At 45.0% G+C, this 21,768-nt stretch overlaps 2 protein-coding genes across 2 annotated transcripts in view; both read right to left on the reverse strand.

Moving 5' to 3' along the window:
- LOC139421776 (mothers against decapentaplegic homolog 7-like) overlaps window positions 1-4,064 on the reverse strand; it is a 24,752-nt gene extending 20,688 nt beyond the window's left edge. The window contains exons 1-2 of the mRNA XM_071172900.1: window positions 2,563-4,064; window positions 1,265-1,318 (exon numbers count right to left, since the gene is read on the reverse strand). Of these exons, the coding sequence (XP_071029001.1) occupies window positions 1,265-1,318; window positions 2,563-3,031 (523 nt within the window). The 5' untranslated portion in view covers window positions 3,032-4,064. The remainder of the gene's footprint in view (window positions 1-1,264; window positions 1,319-2,562) is intronic.
- LOC139422709 (mothers against decapentaplegic homolog 7-like) overlaps window positions 1-21,768 on the reverse strand; it is a 78,498-nt gene that overhangs the window by 26,639 nt on the left and 30,091 nt on the right. The gene's annotated exons all lie outside the window — the stretch shown is intronic.

Consider the following 21,768-nt stretch of genomic DNA (forward strand, 5'->3'; position numbering starts at 1 on the left):
TTCTATTAAAGGGCCCTGGTCGGCCCTGGCCTTGGCTACCTGCCATTCTATTAAAGGGCCCTGGTCGGCCCTGGCCATGGCTACCTGCCATTCTATTAAAGGGCCCTGGTCGGCCCTGGCCTTGGCTACCTGCCATTCTATTAAAGGGCCCTGGTCGGCCCTGGCTACCTGCCATTCTATTAAAGGGCCCTGGTCGGCCCTGGCTACCTGCCATTCTATTAAAGGGCCCTGGTCGGCCCTGGCTACCTGCCATTCTATTAAAGGGCCCTGGTCGGCCCTGGCTACCTGCCATTCTATTAAAGGGCCCTGGTCGGCCCTGGCTACCTGCCATTCTATTAAAGGGCCCTGGTCGGCCCTGGCTACCTGCCATTCTATTAAAGGGCCCTGGTCGGCCCTGGCTACCTGCCATTCTATTAAAGGGCCCTGGTCGGCCTTGGCTACCTGCCATTCTATTAAAGGGCCCTGGTCGGCCCTGGCTACCTGCCATTCTATTAAAGGGCCCTGGTCGGCCCTGGCCCTACCTGCCATTCTATTAAAGGGCCCTGGTCGGCCCTGGCCTTGGCTACCTGCCATTCTATTAAAGGGCCCTGGTCGGCCCTGGCTACCAGCCATTCTATTAAAGGGCCCTGGTCGGCCCTGGCTACCTGCCATTCTATTAAAGGGCCCTGGTCGGCCCTGGCTACCTGCCATTCTATTAAAGGGCCCTGGTCGGCCCTGGCCTTGGCTACCTGCCATTCTATTAAAGGGCCCTGGTCGGCCCTGGCTACCTGCCATTCTATTAAAGGGCCCTGGTCGGCCCTGGCCTTGGCTACCTGCCATTCTATTAAAGGGCCCTGGCCTTGGCTACCTGCCATTCTATTAAAGGGCCCTGGTCGGCCCTGGCCTTGGCTACCTGCCATTCTATTAAAGGGCCCTGGTCGGCCCTGGCTACCAGCCATTCTATTAAAGGGCCCTGGTCGGCCCTGGCGCTGCCCAGACAGCCCTCTCTCAGTCTGACTAGCACCATAAATCAAACATAACATTTCCATATCCTCACAGAAGTATTTAGAAATGACCAGGCAAAACTTTAATGTTGTTGTTGTAATAACATTGTTATAAAATGTATAATATACAGTTATATTTTTCACAAATGGTAAATAACTATTAAAATATATATATATTAACTTGTATTGATTTTAAGCGTATGACTGTGGAAAATCATATGCTGAAAAAATACAAACCCCAAAAACCTTAACATTCACGAGAAAAATAAAACTAAACTCACCGGGTGGTTTAAGAAAGTCCATTGGATATCGGGAATAAGGAGGAGGGGGGGACTCTGAAATGAAAAGAAAGAAATAAGACAGAAGAGAGAGAGAGAGAGAAAAGACAGAGCAAAAACAGAGCATGAGAAAAAGCTTCCAGGGAAAGATGAAACGTATGATAACAGTTGGCATTCTTTTTGGGAAACTGTTTGTGTTATCAGTGGGGGTTGGAGGCAGGGCAGGCAGCGAGGCAGCCATGCGGCGATTGCCTTGATATCTGACGAAGAGATAAACAAGGGGCGCCTGGCGCCAGCCTCTAGGCGGCTATCTGACTAGGCTCCGACTCAGGCTGTGGGAGATACGGGCCTCTTTGCTCACACCAGAACAGGACACTCCAATCGGAATCGCTGCCTGGATGCAAGCAAACTAACTTGGTCCAGACTGACTTTCAAATACAACAAGATACATGGAGGTCAAGGATAGGAAATGTAAAATAATTGAATATTGTGCATCTTATTTGTTATTACACGTAGCCTTACATTAAAAGATGGTCACGTTCAATCAAATAAATGTACTTTCATGTGACAAGACCCTCCATGACTACTTCCTATAACTGTTTGAAGCCATCCTCGTTCACAATACTGTACAAGAGGGGTTTAATAAATGCATTCTACAGAAGATAATGGTATAGGAAACCTACAAATTAAGAGCAAGATCCCCTCTGCAGTTTAGAAAAACTAGGGGCAGTAGGTAGCCTAGTGGTTAGCGCGTTGGGCCAGTAACCTGAAAGGTTGCTAGATCGAATCCCTAAACTGACAAGCTAAAAGTCTGGCAATCTGGCCCTAAACAAGGCAATTATCCCGCTGTTCATAGGCCGTTATTGTAAATAATACTTTGTTCTTAAGTAATTGACTTTCATAGTTAAAAAAAGAAGAAGCTTGGCCACACCAATAAAATACGTCTACCGTTTATAAATAATAAGGCCATAATATAATTGCAGCTGTTTTGATTTGTGAGGGGCCATTCAAAGCAAATGTTGAATCATTTCCCATATCCTAGATAGAAGAATTTATACATCTAACCTTAGTGATTATGCTGTACGTTGTGCTGCTAAAACGTCATACCAACCAAGTCTGACCTATAGCGTTGCAATTGGCACAACCGGTAATTGTGTCTGGGAAAGTTTACATGCCAATCAATTTACCCACACACAATATTAAACAGTGTACCAATTATAGTCTAGGTCTATATTTTTGCAATTGCTGATTTTTTTTCACGTTATAATCTATGGTTTAAAAAATATATATAAATAATTTACCGAGTTCACAAAGCCTGCTCATGTGGTGCGGATTGCAGCAAACGAGTTCTGGGTTAATTTCCCCATAGGATTCACAGCAAGACAGCCTTTTTAATTCCGAGCAATCCATGAGGTCCGGCCACCGAAACACTTTGTAGAGCAGCAAGGGGAGGGAATAAGACTGCTGACCCAGTTTGGTGTCCACTTTGCTGGGTAGGAGCAGGCAGGGGCTCCGCGCACCCCCCTTTGACTCGACCGCTTGCAAGAGCCCCTCTAATTGTTTCTCTTTTATTTGTTTCAGTATCGAGTGGGTCAGGGATTTCAATTCAGCATCCGTTCCGGCGCTAGTTTTTCCGGCAACCTTCGTCGATTTACCCATACAGCAACCCCCGGATCCATGCGTTCGTGTATCCGCATCCCCGTCGCCCTCGACTGGCGCACGGCTCCTCCAGAGTCGCCGGACGAGCCCAGTTCGTTTGGTCCTAAACATGCGGGACGAAAAGAGGATTTCCCGGCTAAAAAACGAGCATGATGTACGCAAATCATGAAGATTCCGGGATCCGTGTACAGGCAACGACAAGCAGCCTGAGATAATAGTATGGAGAAACTAGGAGTTGGAGAAGGCAAGAAAATCTGTAGCATACGCGCCAGTCTTTAATATAAAATAAAATAAAATAAATCAACCCCGCAAAAAAAAATCAAGGCTCCAGTCGTGTTAGTAACCTTCTCTGTAAGGAGAAATGCACCATCACCTTAACGGAGTTATAAGCCTATAATGGTCCGCTCTAAAATGCAGCTATATCGAAATATAAACCTTTTTCAATGTAAGAACGTTGAGCATCTAGAATACAAAATAGCAGCATAAAGAATTTGTTACAACGTTGAACTACTGTGAACATGAAATGCTTCATTCGTTCCGTTCATTCAGTAGCCCATGTAGAAAGATAAACATTGTAACAGATGACATTTTACGCATATGGTTACGAGTTGGGTATCTGTGTAATTTGGGGCAGATAAATTGCCTAGTTAAATACTAGAATTAGGCTATATATCCATGAGGAAAAAAACGAAGCTGTCCAGTTTTCTTTAGAAAAACAATAATCCACACAATCCTTGATCCGAGAGCAAAAGGGCTTCAACACAGGCTGTTGTCTACGTTTATCCCTTATCTTCTAAATATCATATCTGTCTGCACATGATGTGATCTTCAATATAGATTTAGACGTTGCGAGAGGACGAAATGATCCCCTAAACAGATCCAAAACTAGGTAGCAAATCCAAAACTGGAGCCGCTTTAGTGCCAGACAGAAATCTGCCTTAGTAGGGCAGTCGCACAGAGTCCCCGTCTACCCGTCCGTTGTACCAGAATTATTTGTCGAAATATCCCTTTATAAATTAATCCAGACACTTATTGAATGAGGTTTCCGTAGACTAAGGAATAAAGCGATTTGAGTGGCGACAAAGAAGTGATGCGATCTTCAGAAAACGTCTGAGAATGACGCGAATAGTTGAAGAGCCCTTGCCTTCTCTTGCTCGCTATCTCTTTCTAACTCTCTGAGCTCTGTGTCTCCAGTGCGCATTGGCGCGCCCCGTCACGTGGGTGTCTAGACACCCTGTCGCTTGAAAAAAGTGATTGTGTTGCGCAAACAAGAGATCAAGTAGCTTAGGCTGCTACATACAGAGACATCGTTTTGGAAGGAAAGTTACATTTTCCAAAAGTTACAATGGAAAAACGTTGTAAATAATGCGAAAAGATGGTGTGGGAAATTAAACATGGAGCTAGAAAGGCTTTTTACTGTAGAAATTAAACACTCCCTCTGTCAATTCAATTCAAGGGGCTTTATTGGCATGGGAAACGTGTTAACATTGCCAAAGCAAGTGAGGTCTCTCAGGGTAATATTTGACAAAACATTTGTTTTACTTTTTATTTATTTTGTGCCATATGATCACATTAATGAAGTAGGTCTAAATACAAATAACGATGATTTACGTTGATGATAATAGTCAGCTAATAATAATAACAATAACATTACTGATGATAATAATAACAACAATAACATTACTGATGATAAAAATAATAATAACAATAACATTACTGATAATAATAATAACAACAATAACATTACTGATGATAATAAAAATAACAACAATAACATTACTGATGATAATAATAATAATAACAATAATATTACTGATTATAATAATAATAACAACAATAACATTACTGATGCTAATAATAATAATAACAATAACATTACTGATGATAATAATAATAATAACAATAACATTACTGATGATAATAATAATAACAATAACATTACTGATAATAATAATAGCAATAACATTACTGATGATAATAATAATAACAATAACATTACCGATAATAACAATAACAATAACATTACTAATGATAATAATAATAACATTACTGATGATAATAACAATAACATTACTGATAACAACAATAACAATAACATTACTAATGATAATAACAATAACATTACTGATAATAATAACAATAACAATAGCATTACTGATAATAATAACAATAGCATTACTGGTAACAATAACAATAACATTACTGATAGTAATAACAATAACAATAGCATTACTGATAATAATAATAGTAACAAAAATAAAACAATCCCTAATAATAATAAGTGTTGATATTGTAATAATAACATCATGACATCCACATTATTATCATTACTGTTATTGCTTTTAGTGGTATATTAATATCATGTTGAATAACCTAGTTGCATGTCTCTGAACCATTTTCCCATGAATGAGCTCAACGAACTATTGCCTCCCTCTGGTCAAAGAAAGTTATTACCCTGTGAAACCCATTGATGTATGTAATGTACAGGATGTAACCTTGTGTAAATTCCTCTGTCTGTTTCGGTCTCTATACGGGTGTCTATTGCAAGCTGCACCGGATCAACAACTAAAATTCTGGGTATGTGTACTTGGCCAATCAAAGGGATTCCGATGTAGGTAGCCTACATGTTTAATAAACGTTGTTTATTAGGCTACAACCTTACTCATCACGGACAAGTTCACGGCTGTCGTACAACACATTTTGCTTTGACAATTCCAAACAGTTGGGATGTGGACCATAGAATTATTTCATTTAATAGGATCTCTATGTTGTCGATGTCGACTCTGTTTACGTCAGAGACTGGCGACTGGTGCCAATCAGTACAGTAGATTAGTGACACTGTAGCCTCATCTCAGTCTGTCTGAGTAGCCTACCTCCAAGTCGCCAAAAACACGGGTTAATTGTATGGATTGGAGCACCGGTTGAGAGAGGTTTCCTTGCCCATTAACTATGGGAGTTATAGGCATATTATTTCTGTTATTGTGCTGCATGGGAAAATGTAAACTTTCACTGGCCATTTTTGAAATACTGATACATTTCTGCATGATAATATGTAGCTTAATTAATGCATTTATCTCAGAGGTAAACTAAATAGGCCTTGTACAAATTCACCAGAAGGTTTGATTGTCATTCATTTAAAGAACATGCTTTGAGGAATGGGCTTTATAAGGTGTGGGGAGTAGAGAAGACTAGCAGACAACCTTCCCTGAGTCCCCACCCCAAAGTCTACAGACTAGTAGAGCTTTCCTCCCCTGAGTCCCCACCCCAAAGTCTACAGACTAGGAGTCCCCTGCTCAATGTTACACACCTCAAGTAAAAGGAATGGTAACATCTGGTCCTTTAAACTGACTTGGTGGCCGCTGGACAGACAGGTTTGATTGACTCTGTGAGTGAACTGAAGAATGCCAGCGCTGTAGCCTTATTGTGTCCGATAGGCGGTCAGTTGGGGAGGGGAAGCTGCGGACAGCAGTCCTATGTTCATTTAGGTGACAGGCCAGGCAGTGAGCGTCGCTGCAGGGCAGTGGGATGGATGATGGTAATGATGATGGGATATGTGTGTTGTGTTCGCGATGGGAGGCGCCGCCGCTAGTCAATGGCTCAAGTCTCATTGTTCCACCGGATTCCCCACTGGCGCCGCACGAGAGCTCGAGCTCAACCAACCCGGTCGGCAGCAGCCCGCAAACATTTTTTTTATGTAGTCTGGAAGTAATTTACACCGCAAACAACCACTGTTCACAACAGAACAAGTTTATAGGAAACTGAAGCTATCTCTGTTCGTAATGAAAAAAAGTGGATTTCCACAGACTACTTGCAGGAAGTATTTTATCAAGTCGTTTTCATTTTTAATTGATAAAAACAAAACAATGTAGGTATGCCTATCCAATCTACTGATTAATATAGGATTATTCCTTCTATTCATACATATGCAAATATTCTCAATTTCCTTACAACAAAACTCAGTTTGAAATACAAAAGATAATCATTAACATATTTTAACTGTCGATAATCCATAATATCAATATCACTCCTTTCTAGGGAGTTTTTCCTAGCCACCGTGCTTCTACACCTGCATTGCTTGCTGTTTGGGGTTTTAGGCTGGGTTTCTGTACAGCACTTTGAGATATCAGCTGATGTACGAAGGGCTATATAAATACATTTGATTTGATTTGATTTGATCATTAAGGATGATTGATATTACGCGCATGTAGTCTATTTCGCATGCATTGGAAGTGGATAGCACAGTGTTGTAAGTGGAAATACATGATAATAATGTATTTCAGCCATGGAAAGTCTAGATAACCTTTAGTAATGTAATTTATTAACACACTGGACTGGTTTCATGCATAAGCAATTAAACAAAATTACTCCGCTGGAACAATCATGCACAGAATGTGATTAATATTTTATGTGACATGAATGGCGACCTATGCTTATGTCAAGCAACTGCACAGATAAGAGCGATAATAAATTAGGCAAACTTTAAAGTTGAATTAAAAAGGAGATGATTAATTATTTGATCTCAGAGCAGATAGAACCAAACTGCAAGCAAAGGAGAATAAAGAAAGACGTTCCATGGTTACCACATTCTCAAGTGGTAACCAAGGGTAGGCCTAGGCTGCAAAGTTGCATTGGTGTACTTAAGTTAAAATACTTTAAAGTACTAAAGTTTTTTTTTTGGTTCATCTGTACTTACATTACTATTTATATTTTTTACTTCACTATATTCCTAAACAAAATAATGTATTTTTTACTCCATATATTTTCCCTGACACCCATAAGTAGCCCACTTGTTAGATTTTTAATGCTTGAATGCTACTTGTTAGATTTAGAATGGTTCAATTCACGTACTTATCAAGACAACCTTTCCTGGTCATCCCTACTGCCTCTGATCTGACAGCCTCACTCAACACAGATACTTTTTTTGTTGTAAATGAGTGTTGTAGTCTGAGTGTTGGAGTGTGCCTCCTTGCTATCACTAAATAAAAATAACAAGAATAATGGGCCACCTGGTTTGCTTAATATAAGGAATTTGAAATGATTTATACTTTTACTTTTGATACTTAAGTATATTTAAAACCAAATACTTTTAGACTTTTACTCAAGTAGAAATGTTACTGTGTGACTTTCACTTTTACATGAGTAATTTTCAATTAATTAAGCTATCTTTATTTTTACTCAAGTATGACAACAGGGTGCTTTTCCCACCACAGCAGTGTTACATGCTCTTGTACATTTGAGTGCCAGATTTGTTTAAAGAAGTATTTGATGTATTTGCCTACATAAAGCACTACAGAAGGAATGTAATGGAAATCGCAGACACAAACATCCTCTAACTGACCATATCACAGTTAATTACACTTTTTATTAAAAGGCAGAATTGCATCCATAATAAAGCACAGGGGAATTCCTCACATCACAAGACTTGCTTTGAGATTCTATGTATGTGCTGTATACTCAGAACTACATCTCATTTACATGTATAGAACATTACAGAACATGTATTTACATGTAAAAAATGTATTGACCATCACTCATCTGAAAGAGAGCTGGAGAGAGACAGAGAGAGAGAGAGAGAGAGAGAGAGAGAGAGACAGAGCGAGACACAGAGAGAGACGGAGAGAGAGAGAGAGAGAGAGACAGAGACACACAGAGAGAGAGAGAGATACAGATAGAGAGAGAGAGAGAGAGAGAGACAGAGACACAGAGAGAGACAGAGACACAGAGAGAGAGACACAGAGAGAGACAGAGAGAGAGAGACACAGAGAGAGACACAGAGAGAGAGAGACACAGAGAGAGAGAGACACAGAGAGAGAGAGACACAGAGAGAGAGAGACACAGAGAGAGAGAGACACAGAGAGACACAGAGAGACACAGAGAGACACAGAGAGACACAGACAGACACAGAGAGACACAGACAGACACAGACAGACAGACAGACAGACAGACAGACAGACAGACAGACAGAGACAGACAGAGACAGACAGACAGACAGACAGACAGACAGACAGACAGACAGACAGACAGACAGACAGACAGACAGACAGACAGACAGACAGACAGACAGAGAGAGAGAGAGAGAGAGAGAGAGAGAGAGAGAGAGACAGAGAGCGAGAGAGCGAGAGACAGAGAGAGGTCATCGGTAAAGCTGATCTAAATAGGCAAAGACAGTCCTAGCCTTGTCCATTAGCCAACATTGCAAAGCCAGTCCTAGCCTTGTCCATTAACCAACACTGCAAAGCCAGTCCTAGCCTTGTCCATTAACCAACACTGCAAAGTGCACTAAAATTTACTGTACACAGTTTTCAAGGCTGGGGCTATTTCCTGTCTCACTCATTGTTTTGGGGTTGATGGAGTGCATCCTAGCCTTGTCCATTAACCAACACTGCAAAGCCATTTGGAATCTTGTCCATTAGCCAACACTGCAAAGCCATTTGGAACCTTGTCCATTAGCCAACACTGCAAAGCCAGTCCTAGCCTTGTCCATTAGCCAACACTGCAAAGCCATTTGGAACCTTGTCCATTAGCCAACACTGCAAAGCCAGTAGTAGCCTTGTCCATTAGCCAACACTGCAAAGCCAGTAGTAGCCTTGTCCATTAGCCAACACTGCAAAGCCAGTCCTAGCCTTGTCCATTAGCCAACACTTGAACTTTCGGTCTGTGAGTGATATACTGTGAGTGATATACCGTGAATGATCTACTAGATCAGCAGTCTGCAGACCCAGCATGTCTGTCTGCATGAGGTCACTGGAAGTCAAAGGTCATCTTGATTTATCATTGGCTGCGTCCGAAATGGTGCACTACATAGTGTTGCCCGGGTTACGGTTTGGCCGGGGTAGACCGTCATCGTAAATAAGAATTAGTTCTTAACTGATGGCCTAGGAACAGTGGGTTAACTGCCTTGTTCAGGGGCAGAACGACAGATTTTTACCTTGTCAGCTCTGGGATTCGATATAGCAACCTTTCGGTTACTAGTCCAATGCTCTAACCACTAGGCTACCTGCTGGTTACTAGTCCAACACTCTAACCACTAGGCTACCTGCTGGTTACTAGTCCAACACTAACCACTAGGCTACCTGCTGGTTACTAGTCCAACGCTCTAACCACTAGGCTACCTGTCGAAGGCTGTCAACCAGGTAGTGTCCCAAATGGCAGGCACCCTATAAAAAGGGTGCCTTTTTAAAGGCACCCGGGAAATATCACATTTACATCAGAATTCAGACCCTTTACTCAAAACTTTGTTGTAGCAGCTTTGGCAACAATTACAGCCTTGAGTCTTCTTGGGTATGACGCTACAAGCTTGGCACACCTGTACTTGGGGAGCTTCTCCAATTCTTCTCTGCAGATCCTCTCAAGCTCCGGCAGGTTGGATAGAGTGTGTTGCTGCACAGCTATTTTCAGGTCTCTCCAGAGATGTTCGATCGGGTTCAAGTCCGGGCTCTGGCTGGGCACCTCAAGGACATTCAGAGACTTGTCCCGAAGCCACTCCTGCTTTGTCTTGGTTGTGTGCTTAGGGTCGTTGTCCTGTTGGAAGGTGAACCTTCGCTCCCATTCTGAGGTTCTGAGCGCTCTGGAGCAGGTTTTCATCAAGGATCTCTCTGTACGTTGCTCTGTTCATCTTTCCCTCGATCCTGACTAGTCTCCCAGTCCCTGCTGCTGAAAAACATCCCCACAGCATGATGCTGCCACCACCATGCTTCACCGTAGGGATGGTGCCAGGTTTCCTCCAGACGTGACACTTGGCATTCAGGCCAAAGAGTTCAGTCTTGGTTTCATCAGACCAGAGAATCTTGTTCATCATTGTCTGAGAGTCTTTAGGTGCCTTTTAGAAAACTCCAAGAGGGGCTGTCATGTGCCTTTTACTGAGGAGTGGCTTCCATCTGGCCACTATACCACAAAGGCATTATTATTATTTATTTACCTTTATTTAACTAGGCAAGATCAGTTAAGAACAAATTCTTATTTTCAATGACGGCCTAGGAACAGTGGGTTAACTGCCTGTTCAGGGGCAGAACGACAGATTTGTAACTTGTCAGCTCGGGGGTTTGAACTTGCAACCTTCCGGTTACTAGTCCAACGCTCTAACCACTAGGCTACCCTGCCGCATAATTGGTGGAGTGCTGCAGAGAAGGTTTTCCTCTCCCATCTCCACAGAGGAACTCTATAGAGCTTTGTCAGAGTGACCATCAGTTTCTTGGTCACCTCCCTGACCAAGGCCGGTCTCCCCCGATTGCTCAGTTTGGCCAGGCGGCCAGCTCTAGGAATAGTCTTGGTTGTTCCAAACTTGTTCCATTTCAGAATGTTGGAGGCCACTGTGTTGTTGGGGACCTTCCATACTGCAGAACCCCTTTGGTACCCTTCCCCAGATCTGTTTCTTGACACAATCTTGTCTCGGAGCTCTACGGACAATTTTGTCGACCTCACGGCTTGGTTTTTGTCCAATCAATTGAATTTACCACAAGTGGACTCCAATCAATTTGTAGAAACATCTCAAGGATGATCAATGGAAACAGTATTCACCTGAGCTCAATTTAGAGTCTTATAGCAAAGGTTCTGAAAACTTAAGTAAATAAAGCATTTCCGTTTATTTTTAATACATTTGCAAAATGTCTAAAAACCTGTTTTTGCTTTGTCATTATGGAGTATTGTGTGTTGCTAAATAAGGAAAACAATTAATCCATTTTAGAATAAGGCTTTAAGGTAACAAAATGTAGAAAAGTCAACGGGTCTGAATTTTTTCAGAAAGCACTGTACCTAACATTTCTAGCAAGTTTCGCAGAAACCAACCCAGAAATGGAGTTGAAATGTTACATCGCTGTTCGTACCTGTCAAATTGGTCATTTTTCCCCCAAATGTAATTGCTTCAATTATTATTGCTCTTGAGAAAGGAACATGTGTTTTCAGCCATTAAATCAAACTACTAAAGAGGGGAAAGGAGGACATTCCCTTCAATAGCACAAACACAAACAGTCTCCTGTTAACTCCAGCAACCTAAAAGGTTTCATGCTTCCACTTCACTGTCGTCATTGCAAGAGGAAAACACAGATACAGTGGGGAGAACAAGTATTTGATACACTGCCGATTTTGCAGGTTTTCCTACTTACAAAGCATGTAGAGGTCTGTAATTTTTATCATAGGTACACTTCAACTGTGAGAGACGGAATCTAAAACAAAAATCCAGAAAATTACATTGTATGATTTTTAAGTTATTCATTTGCATTTTATTGCGTGACATAAGTATTTGATCACCTACCAACCAGTAAGAACTCCAGCTCTCACAGACCTGTTAGTTTTTCATTAAGAAGCCCTCCTGTTCTCCACTCATTACCTGTATTAACTGCACCTGTTTGGACTCGTTACCTGTATAAAAGACACCTCTCCACACACTCAATCAAACAGACTCCAACCTCTCCACAATGGCCAAGACCAGAGAGCTGTGTAAGGACATCAGGGATAAAATTACAGACCTCTACATGCTTTGTAAATAGGAAAACCTGCAAAATCGGCAGTGTATCAAATACTTGTTCTCCCCACTGTACATATGTACAAATCCATCTTTTTCTGAGAAGTAAAAGAAAATCGTGCATGCATTTTACAAACAGGTTTTTATTTATTTATTTGTGTCAGTTTGCAGACAGGGAAAGAGAACCATTTCATTTGAAGTAGAGAGTATGGGTGAAGGGGAGGTGATTGTAAGAGGTCATACTCTGTCATAACAACCGCAAAATAAATCAAAGATAACGCTTTCAAGAAGAGTGCTTCTCAAACACTTCACTCACTCATTCACTACAGAGAAGACTCTCAGTTACTTAGATAACACAAGGAGAGAGGAAATCTATGAGTGTATCCCAATAGTCTCTCCTTTCTCCCGAAGTGTGCACTTGTTCACCTCCCTTCTAGGACTTGAAAGGGAATGACCGGTATATGAAAACTCCCTCTATTCCATGCCTTCAACAATCCAATAGTTTTAAATGTACGTGTAGTAATGAATGAGTGCACACTTCAGAAAGGAGAGGTCAACCACACAAACACTCAAACGCAGTTGTCTTTCAATCGTGTTTTATTTCCCATGTCATGTTGATGCTGATGCGTACATAAATATATTGTAAATATATTTGTCAGTTTATGCAGAACAGAAAATATTCAAAGTGACCTTGTAAGCATCCCAAATTGCACTCTATTGCATAAATAGTTCGCTACTTTTGACTGGAGTCCTATCGGCCATAGTAGTGCACTATATAGGGAATAGGGTGCCATTTGGGATACCCATAGGGAACATCTTCCCTTCAGATTGATATGGTTGAACGTTTGTCGAAAGTAACAAACATGCGTTTGTATTTGTCTATAAAATAATATATATGCGTTCTCTGACCTGTACAAGATCGGCTTTCATCGCAAATGGAACCCTATTCTCTATATAGTGCACTATTTTTGACCAGAGCCCTATGCACCCTGGTCAGAAATAATGCACTATATCGGGAACAGTTAGCCTATACAGTTTAGTTATTTTTCTATAGATAATAATTATGCTTCCTAAATTCAACTTTGAATTTCCAAAACTGTCAGCTGTTGTTGTCGTTCTATATTGACTTTAAGACAACTACATAACTTCCGCTAAATAAGATAGTGTGTGAAAAAAAACCGTTTAGATTTTGGTTTACAAGGATATGTTTATCATGTTGGTGCTGTTGTTTATGTTTTGGTGGGAGCAAATATCCAAATCCAGATATGAAAATAAATACATGAATCAAATAAAACATGCAAATTAACAAATAAACAAACATGATTGTGCACAAAAGAACATTGGGTCAACTGACTGAAAATGAGAACTGATGAAAAACACGAACCCCTGTTTAAACCTATTGAAGTAACGGATTCCTGTAGTAAAGACTGGAGTGAGGACAGTGAGACAAAAGCCTGGTCCCAGAATCTGTTTACGATCAGATCTGGGACCAGGCTACAGAGACAAGTATCATTTAGGCTGTCACCAACTGACCTGTCCTCAGGTGACCTGTTCTAAATTCTCTCTGAACTTTTTTCAACCTTAAACCATAACTACATCACTTAAAAAATAAATATGTTTTTTTTAAGCTAACCCAAATAAATCACGAAGCATTTGGAGGGGAGGAAAAAAAGTTATAGAATCTGATAGAGACTGTGGATCAAAACTGTAGCATGTCTCTGTCGAGAGTATCATCCCTTATATTCAGTGCTGCTGTTGAGGTGTGGAGCTGAACCATGTGAAAACAGACCCAACACTGAGCTCACCATCAAAACAATGGTGTACCTAGATACATAACCAGGCTGTGGAAGCACAGGAGAGAAGACTATCTGAAGAGCAGGACAGGTAACATCAGATGTCCTGTCCAACATACAGGGATTTCCCTGTAAGACAGGGATTTGTCTGTGGGGGTAGAGGCACTTCCAAAGCAGGGTACACACACACACACACACACACACACACACACAAATGTGAACCCTCAGCGTCAACACCCCCTCAGCGTGAACCCCCCCCCCCCCCCCTCGGCGTGAAACCCCCCCCCCCCCTCGGCGTGAAACCCCCCCTCAACGTGACCCCCCCCCCCCCCCCCCCCTCAACGTGAACCCCCCCTCAGGCAGAGTCCATGCTGAAGAGTTGTATGTTTGTAGTGCTCCAGTGAAGACCCACTCCAGAGTTAAAGACCAGAGACCACACGTATGGGATGAAGAAGTCTTCAGGTTGATCCTCCTCTACATACTTGAACTTCAGCTCCGGGAACTTCTGTAGACAGACACAGAGAAGACAGAAGAAGAACATTTTAAGATAAAGGGGATCTATGGACAGGACAAGCCCAGAGATGGAGTCTTAACCTAGTGGTCTTGGTCTGAGTCGAGAGAGGCCCGGTCTTGACTCTGGATCAGCATATGTGACCATAGAAATGTTAAGATTCATTGTCTATAACTCCCAGGTTTAACTGACAGATGACAACACTGGTTGGTGATAGGACAGGAGCTAGCTACAAACCAACCAGATAAAACTCATTCCATCTGATGTAATTCCATCAGTAGCTGACTGTCTAGTTGCTGAGGTAAAGGTACTTATACAGGTACGTTTGAGAAGAAGTGTCACCCTGAGAGGTGACCTCTGACCTTTCAAACAGGCCCCGTTAAACACCTGTCATCAACCCTCCATTGATCTGAATGGGTCAGCGTCTCAAATGGCACCCTATTCCCTATATAGTGCACTACTTTTGGCCAGGGCCGATATGGAATAGAGTTCCATTTGAGAAGTAACCATTGAAAACCACAAGTGGTGGTGACCAGCCAGTGTGTGAGTGTGTGCTCCAGTAGGTGTGGAACCCATTTGAACCACTAGCCATTCAGCTCGTAATCTGGCTCTAGTAGCGACACCTAGCTGTCCCAGCCCTCCACATCCTTGAAATCTACACCCCATCTTTGGCCTCAGGTTTTCACAAGAACGCTTGTTAACGAACGACCTGAGTGCTTTCTGTTACAGACAAGCTTTAGTTCTAATTACCAGACCTGGCTGAGGAGGATGCTGTTTTAAAAACACTGCCCCCCCCCCTCCTCCTCCCTCCCTCCCAGGCTCATTCCAATCCCTGCCCAGTCCGAGTATCCTCTCTGTCCTACCCTACCCTTCGCCAATCCCTGCCCAGTCCAGTCAGAGTATCCTCTCTGTCTTGCCCTACCCTACCAATCCCTGCCCAGTCCAGTCAGAGTATCCTCTCTGTCCTGCCCTACCCTACCAATCCCTGCCCAGTCCAGTCAGAGAGTATCCTCTGTCCTGCCCTACCCTACCAATCCCTGCCCAGTCCAGTCAGAGAGTATCCTCTCTGTCCTACCCTACCCTACCAATCCCTGCCCAGTCCAGTCAGAGTATCCTCTCTGTCCTGCCCTACCCTACCAATCCCTGCCAAGTCCAGTCAGAGAGTATCCTCTCTGTCCTGCCCTACCCTTCGCCAATCCCTGCCCAGTCCAGTCAGAGTATCCTCTCTGTCCTGCCCTACCCTACCAATCCCTGCCCAGTCCAGTCAGAGAGTATACTCTCTGTCCTACCCTACCCTACCAATCCCTGCCCAGTCCAGTCAGAGAGTATCCTCTCTGTCCTACCCTACCCTTCGCCAATCCCTGCCCAGTCCAGTCAGAGTATCCTCTCTGTCCTGCCCTACCCTACCAATCCCTGCCCAGTCCAGTCAGAGTATCCTCTCTGTCCTACCCTACCCTACCAATCCCTGCCCAGTCGAGTCAGAGAGCATCCTCTCTGTCCTACCCTACCCTACCAATCCCTGCCCAGTCCAGTCAGAGAGTATCCTCTCTGTCCTACCCTACCCTACCAATCCCTGCCCAGTCCAGTCAGAGAGAATCCTCTCTGTCCTACCCTACCCTACCAATCCCTGCCCAGTCCAGTCAGAGAGTATCCTCTCTGTCCTACCCTACCATCCCTGTCCAGTCCAGTCAGAGAGTATCCTCTCTGTCCTGCCCTACCAATCCCTGTCCAGTCCAGTCAGAGAGTATCCTCTCTGTCCTACCCTACCCTACCAATCCCTGCCCAGTCCAGTCAGAGAGTATCCTCTCTGTCCTGCCCTACCCTACCAATCCCTGCCCAGTCCAGTCAGAGAGTATCCTCTCTGTCCTGCCCTACCCTACCAATCCCTGCCCAGTCCAGTCAGAGAGTATCCTCTCTGTCCTACCCTACCCTACCAATCCCTGCCCAGTCCAGTCAGAGTATCCTCTCTGTCCAACCCTACCCTACCAATCCCTGCCCAGTCCAGTCAGAGAGCATCCTCTCTGTCCTGCCCTACCCTACCAATCCCTGCCCAGTCCAGTCAGAGAGTATCCTCTCTGTCCTGCCCTACCCTACCAATCCCTGCCCAGTCCAGTCAGAGAGTATCCTCTCTGTCCTGCCCTACCCTACCAATCCCTGCCCAGTCCAGTCAGAGAGTATCCTCTCTGTCCTACCCTACCCTACCAATCCCTGCCCAGTCCAGTCAGAGAGTATCCTCTCTGTCCTGCCCTACCAATCCCTGCCCAGTCCAGTCAGAGAGTATCCTCTCTGTCCTGCCCTACCCTACCAATCCCTGCCCAGTCCAGTCAGAGAGTATCCTCTCTGTCCTGCCCTACGCTACCAATCCCTGCCCAGTCCAGTCAGAGAGTATCCTCTCTGTCCTACCCTACCCTACCAATCCCTGCCCAGTCCAGTCAGAGAGTATCCTCTGTCCTGCCCTACCCTACCAATCCCTGCCCAGTCCAGTCAGAGCATCCTCTCTGTCCTGCCCTACCCTACCAATCCCTGCCCAGTCCAGTCAGAGTATCCTCTCTGTCCTGTCCTACCCTACCAATCCCTGCCCAGTCCAGTCAGAGTATCCTCTCTGTCCTGCCCTACCCTACCAATCCCTGCCCAGTCCAGTCAGAGAGTATCCTCTCTGTCCTACCCTACCCTACCAATCCCTGCCCAGTCCAGTCAGAGAGTATACTCTCTGTCCTGCCCTACCCTACCAATCCCTGCCCAGTCCAGTCAGAGAGTATCCTCTGTCCTGCCCTACCCTACCAATCCCTGCCCAGTCCAGTCAGAGAGTATCCTCTGTCCTACCCTACCCTACCAATCCCTGCCCAGTCCAGTCAGAGAGTATCCTCTCTGTCCTACCCTACCCTACCAATCCCTGCCCAGTCCAGTCAGAGAGTATCCTCTCTGTCCTGCTCTACCCTACCAATCCCTGCCCAGTCCAGTCAGAGAGCATCCTCTCTGTCCTGCCCTACCCTACCAATCCCTGCCCAGTCCAGTCAGAGAGTATCCTCTCTGTCCTGCCCTACCCTACCAATCCCTGCCCAGTCCAGTCAGAGAGCATCCTCTGTCCTGCCCTACCCTACCAATCCCTGCCCAGTCCAGTCAGAGAGTATCCTCTCTGTCCTACCCTACCCTACCAATCCCTGCCCAGTCCAGTCAGAGAGTATCCTCTGTCCTGCCCTACCCTACCAATCCCTGCCCAGTCCAGTCAGAGCATCCTCTCTGTCCTGCCCTACCCTACCAATCCCTGCCCAGTCCAGTCAGAGTATCCTCTCTGTCCTGTCCTACCCTACCAATCCCTGCCCAGTCCAGTCAGAGTATCCTCTCTGTCCTGCTCTACCAATCCCTGCCCAGTCCAGTCAGAGAGTATCCTCTCTGTCCTGCCCTACCCTACCAATCCCTGCCCAGTCCAGTCAGAGAGCATCCTCTCTGTCCTACCCTACCCTACCAATCCCTGCCCAGTCCAGTCAGAGAGTATCCTCTCTGTCCTACCCTACCCTACCAATCCCTGCCCAGTCCAGTCAGAGAGTATCCTCTCTGTCCTACCCTACCCTACCAATCCCTGCCCAGTCCAGTCAGAGAGCATCCTCTCTGTCCTACCCTACCCTACCAATCCCTGCCCAGTCCAGTCAGAGAGTATCCTCTGTCCTGCCCTACCCTACCAATCCCTGCCCAGTCCAGTCAGAGAGTATCCTCTCTGTCCTGCCCTACCCTACCAATCCCTGCCCAGTCCAGTCAGAGAGTATCCTCTCTGTCCTACCCTACCCTACCAATCCCTGCCCAGTCCAGTCAGAGAGTATCCTCTCTGTCCTACCCTACCCTACCAATCCCTGCCCAGTCCAGTCAGAGAGTATCCTCTCTGTCCTGCCCTACCCTACCAATCCCTGCCCAGTCCAGTCAGAGAGTATCCTCTGTCCTGCCCTACCCTACCAATCCCTGCCCAGTCCAGTCAGAGAGTATCCTCTCTGTCCAACAACAGCCAAGTCCTGCCCAACCCTACCAATCCCTTCCCAGCCAAGTCAGAGAGTATCCCATCTCTTCTCTCCCACCAACAGCCCAGCCAACCCAAACGGAAGGTCCAAGCCCTACCTTACCCAGACCAGCAGCAGCCAGGCCTGGAAGCATGAATAATACAGTGATATTTCATCATATCCCACCAGCCAGGTCACAGGGTGATGTTTGGGTCACACACTAATCCCACTCTGGTGAGAGACACATAGTAATCCTTATTATGCTGTGGTCAGTGAAGGGCCTGTCACGCCAAATAGTGTCCCCCTGCCAAAAAGTGGGGACATTATTTGGCATGACAGGCCCATTCCCGGCCATTCATATTAGCCTTCATTGTGTCCACTCTCTGGGTAGTATTGGTCTGTAGCACAGGCAGCCTGGCATAATGATCTATGGACCCTGGCTTGTGTGGTCATACGATACTGTATCAACAGACAGTGCTGTTTTACTGTGGTCTAGCCAGCCGACGGTCTCTACCAAATACATTAACAGCAGCTAGTTAGTCAGTCAGTCAGTCAGCTAGTTAGTCAGTCAGTCAGTCAGTCAGTCAGCTAGTTAGTCAGTCAGTCAGCTAGTTAGTCAGTCAGTCAATTAGTCAGCTAGTTAGTCAGCCGGGTAGTCAGCTAGTCAGCTAGTCAGTCAGTCAGTTAGTTAGCCAATCAGGCAGTCAGCTAGGTATTAGTCAGTCAGTCATTCGGGTCAGTCAGTCAGCTAGTTAGTCAGCTAGTTAGTCAGGTCAGTCAGCTAGTTAGTCAGGTCAGTCAGCTAGTTAGTCAGGTCAGTCAGCTAGTTAGTCAGGTCAGTCAGCTAGTTAGTCAGGTCAGTCAGCTCGTTAGTCAGCTAGTTAGTCAGTCAGGTAGTTAGTCAGTCAGCTAGTTAGTTAGTCAGCTAGGTATTAGTCAGTCAGTCATTCGGGTCAGTCAGTCAGTCAGCTAGTTAGTTAGTCAGCCAGCCAGCCAGTCAGTCAGCTAGTTAGTCAGTCAGTCAGTCAGTCAGTTAGCTAGAACATTTGTCAGTCAGACAGTCAGCAAGCCAGTCAGGCAGGCAGTCAGCTAGTCAGTCAGGCAGTCAGTTCGTCAGTCAGCCAGCTAATCAGTCAGTCAGTCAGTCAGCTAGTTAGTCAGTCAGTCAGCTAGTTAGTCAGTCAGTCAGCTAGTTAGTCAGTCAGTCAATTAGTCAGCTAGTTAGTCAGCCGGGTAGTCAGCTAGTCAGCTAGTCAGTCAGTCAGTTAGTTAGCCAATCAGGCAGTCAGCTAGGTATTAGTCAGTCAGTCATTCGGGTCAGTCAGTCAGCTAGTTAGTCAGCTAGTTAGTCAGGTCAGTCAGCTAGTTAGTCAGGTCAGTCAGCTAGTTAGTCAGGTCAGTCAGCTAGTTAGTCAGGTCAGTCAGCTAGTTAGTCAGGTCAGTCAGCTCGTTAGTCAGCTAGTTAGTCAGTCAGGTAGTTAGTCAGTCAGCTAGTTAGTTAGTCAGCTAGGTATTAGTCAGTCAGTCATTCGGGTCAGTCAGTCAGTCAGCTAGTTAGTTAGTCAGCCAGCCAGCCAGTCAGTCAGCTAGTTAGTCAGTCAGTCAGTCAGTCAGTTAGCTAGAACATTTGTCAGTCAGACAGTCAGCAAGCCAGTCAGGCAGGCAGTCAGCTAGTCAGTCAGGCAGTCAGTTCGTCAGTCAGCCAGCTAATCAGTCAGTCAGTCAGTCAGCTAGTTAGTCAGTCAGTCAGCTAGTTTGTCAGTCAGCTAGTCTGTCAGGCAGTCAGTTGGTCAGTCAGACAGCTAGTTAGTCAGTCAGACAGCTAGTTAGTTAGTCAGCTAGTTAGTCAGTCAGGTAGTCAGCTAGTCAGTCAGTCAGCTAGTTACTCAGTCAGGCAGTCAGCTAGTTAGTCAGGTCAGTTAGTTAGTCAGTCAGCTAGTTAGTCAGGTCAGTCAGGTAGTTAGTCAGTCAGTCAGCTAGTTAGTCAGCTAGTTAGTCAGGTCAGTCAGCTAGTTAGTCAGGTCAGTCAGCTAGTTAGTCAGGTCAGTCAGCTAGTTAGTCAGGTCAGTCAGCTAGTTAGTCAGCTAGTTAGTCAGTCAGGTAGTTAGTCAGTCAGCTAGTTAGTCAGTCAGGTAGTTAGTCAGTCAGTCAGCTAGTTAGTTAGTCAGTCAGCTAGTTAGTTAGTCAGTCAGTCAGCTAGTTAGTCAGTCAGTTAGATTGTCAGTCAGTCACTCCCTTGGAGCTTGCTATCAGTGTTGTTTAGCTTGTGATTTGGTCTAGAGATTAGCTAGTGGACTAGCTTCAGACTAGCATGGTTAGGTAAACACTCCTGCAGTGTTTCTTTGGAAGCAGACACGTACACAGGCTGGCCCAGGCTCATTGTTTTGGCCTGGCTCCAACACCTCCCCCCCTCTCTCCATCCATCCCTCCCTGCTTGCAGAGCAGACTACATTTATTTTCATTTATTTATCCTTTATTTAACTAGACAAGTCAGTTAAGAACAAATTCTTATTTACAATGACGGCCTACCCCGGCCAAACCCTCCTCTAACCCGGACAACACTGGGCCAATTGTGCGCCACCCTATGGAACTCCCGATCATGGACAGTTGTGATACAGCCCGGGATACTACCAAGGTCTGTAGTGACGCCTCTAGCACTGCGATGTAGTGCCTTAGACTGCTGCGCCACTTGGGAGCCCCTAAATACTACATACTTGGCCAGGCTCATGCCAGTCACCCAGTCCAGCACAGGGTTGCATCCAAAATGGCCCTGGTCAAAAGTAGTGCACTATATAGGGAACAGGGTGTCATTTGGACCAGACGAGCGACCCCCAGAACACAGACAGCCTGACTGACTAGGTCCCTGTCTAGACTGTAGGACTGTGTGTTCCCTCTAATCCCACTGTTATAAGGCTTAGAAGGAAAAGGCTACAGACTCCAGGCAGGCTGGAATGCAGCTAGGTGCAGATCAGGGGGAAAAGGACATTATGTTTAGTGAAGTATTTCCTCTATTTCCGATACTTTTCAGTAGATATTCAGGTGTTTCAAATGTACTTCAGAAAAGACGAGGGGCTCTTTTACTACTGTCTTCTGGC

Source organism: Oncorhynchus clarkii, chromosome 12 (genome assembly GCF_045791955.1).
Source record: "Oncorhynchus clarkii lewisi isolate Uvic-CL-2024 chromosome 12, UVic_Ocla_1.0, whole genome shotgun sequence".
Taxonomy (NCBI): Eukaryota; Metazoa; Chordata; class Actinopteri; order Salmoniformes; family Salmonidae; genus Oncorhynchus; species Oncorhynchus clarkii.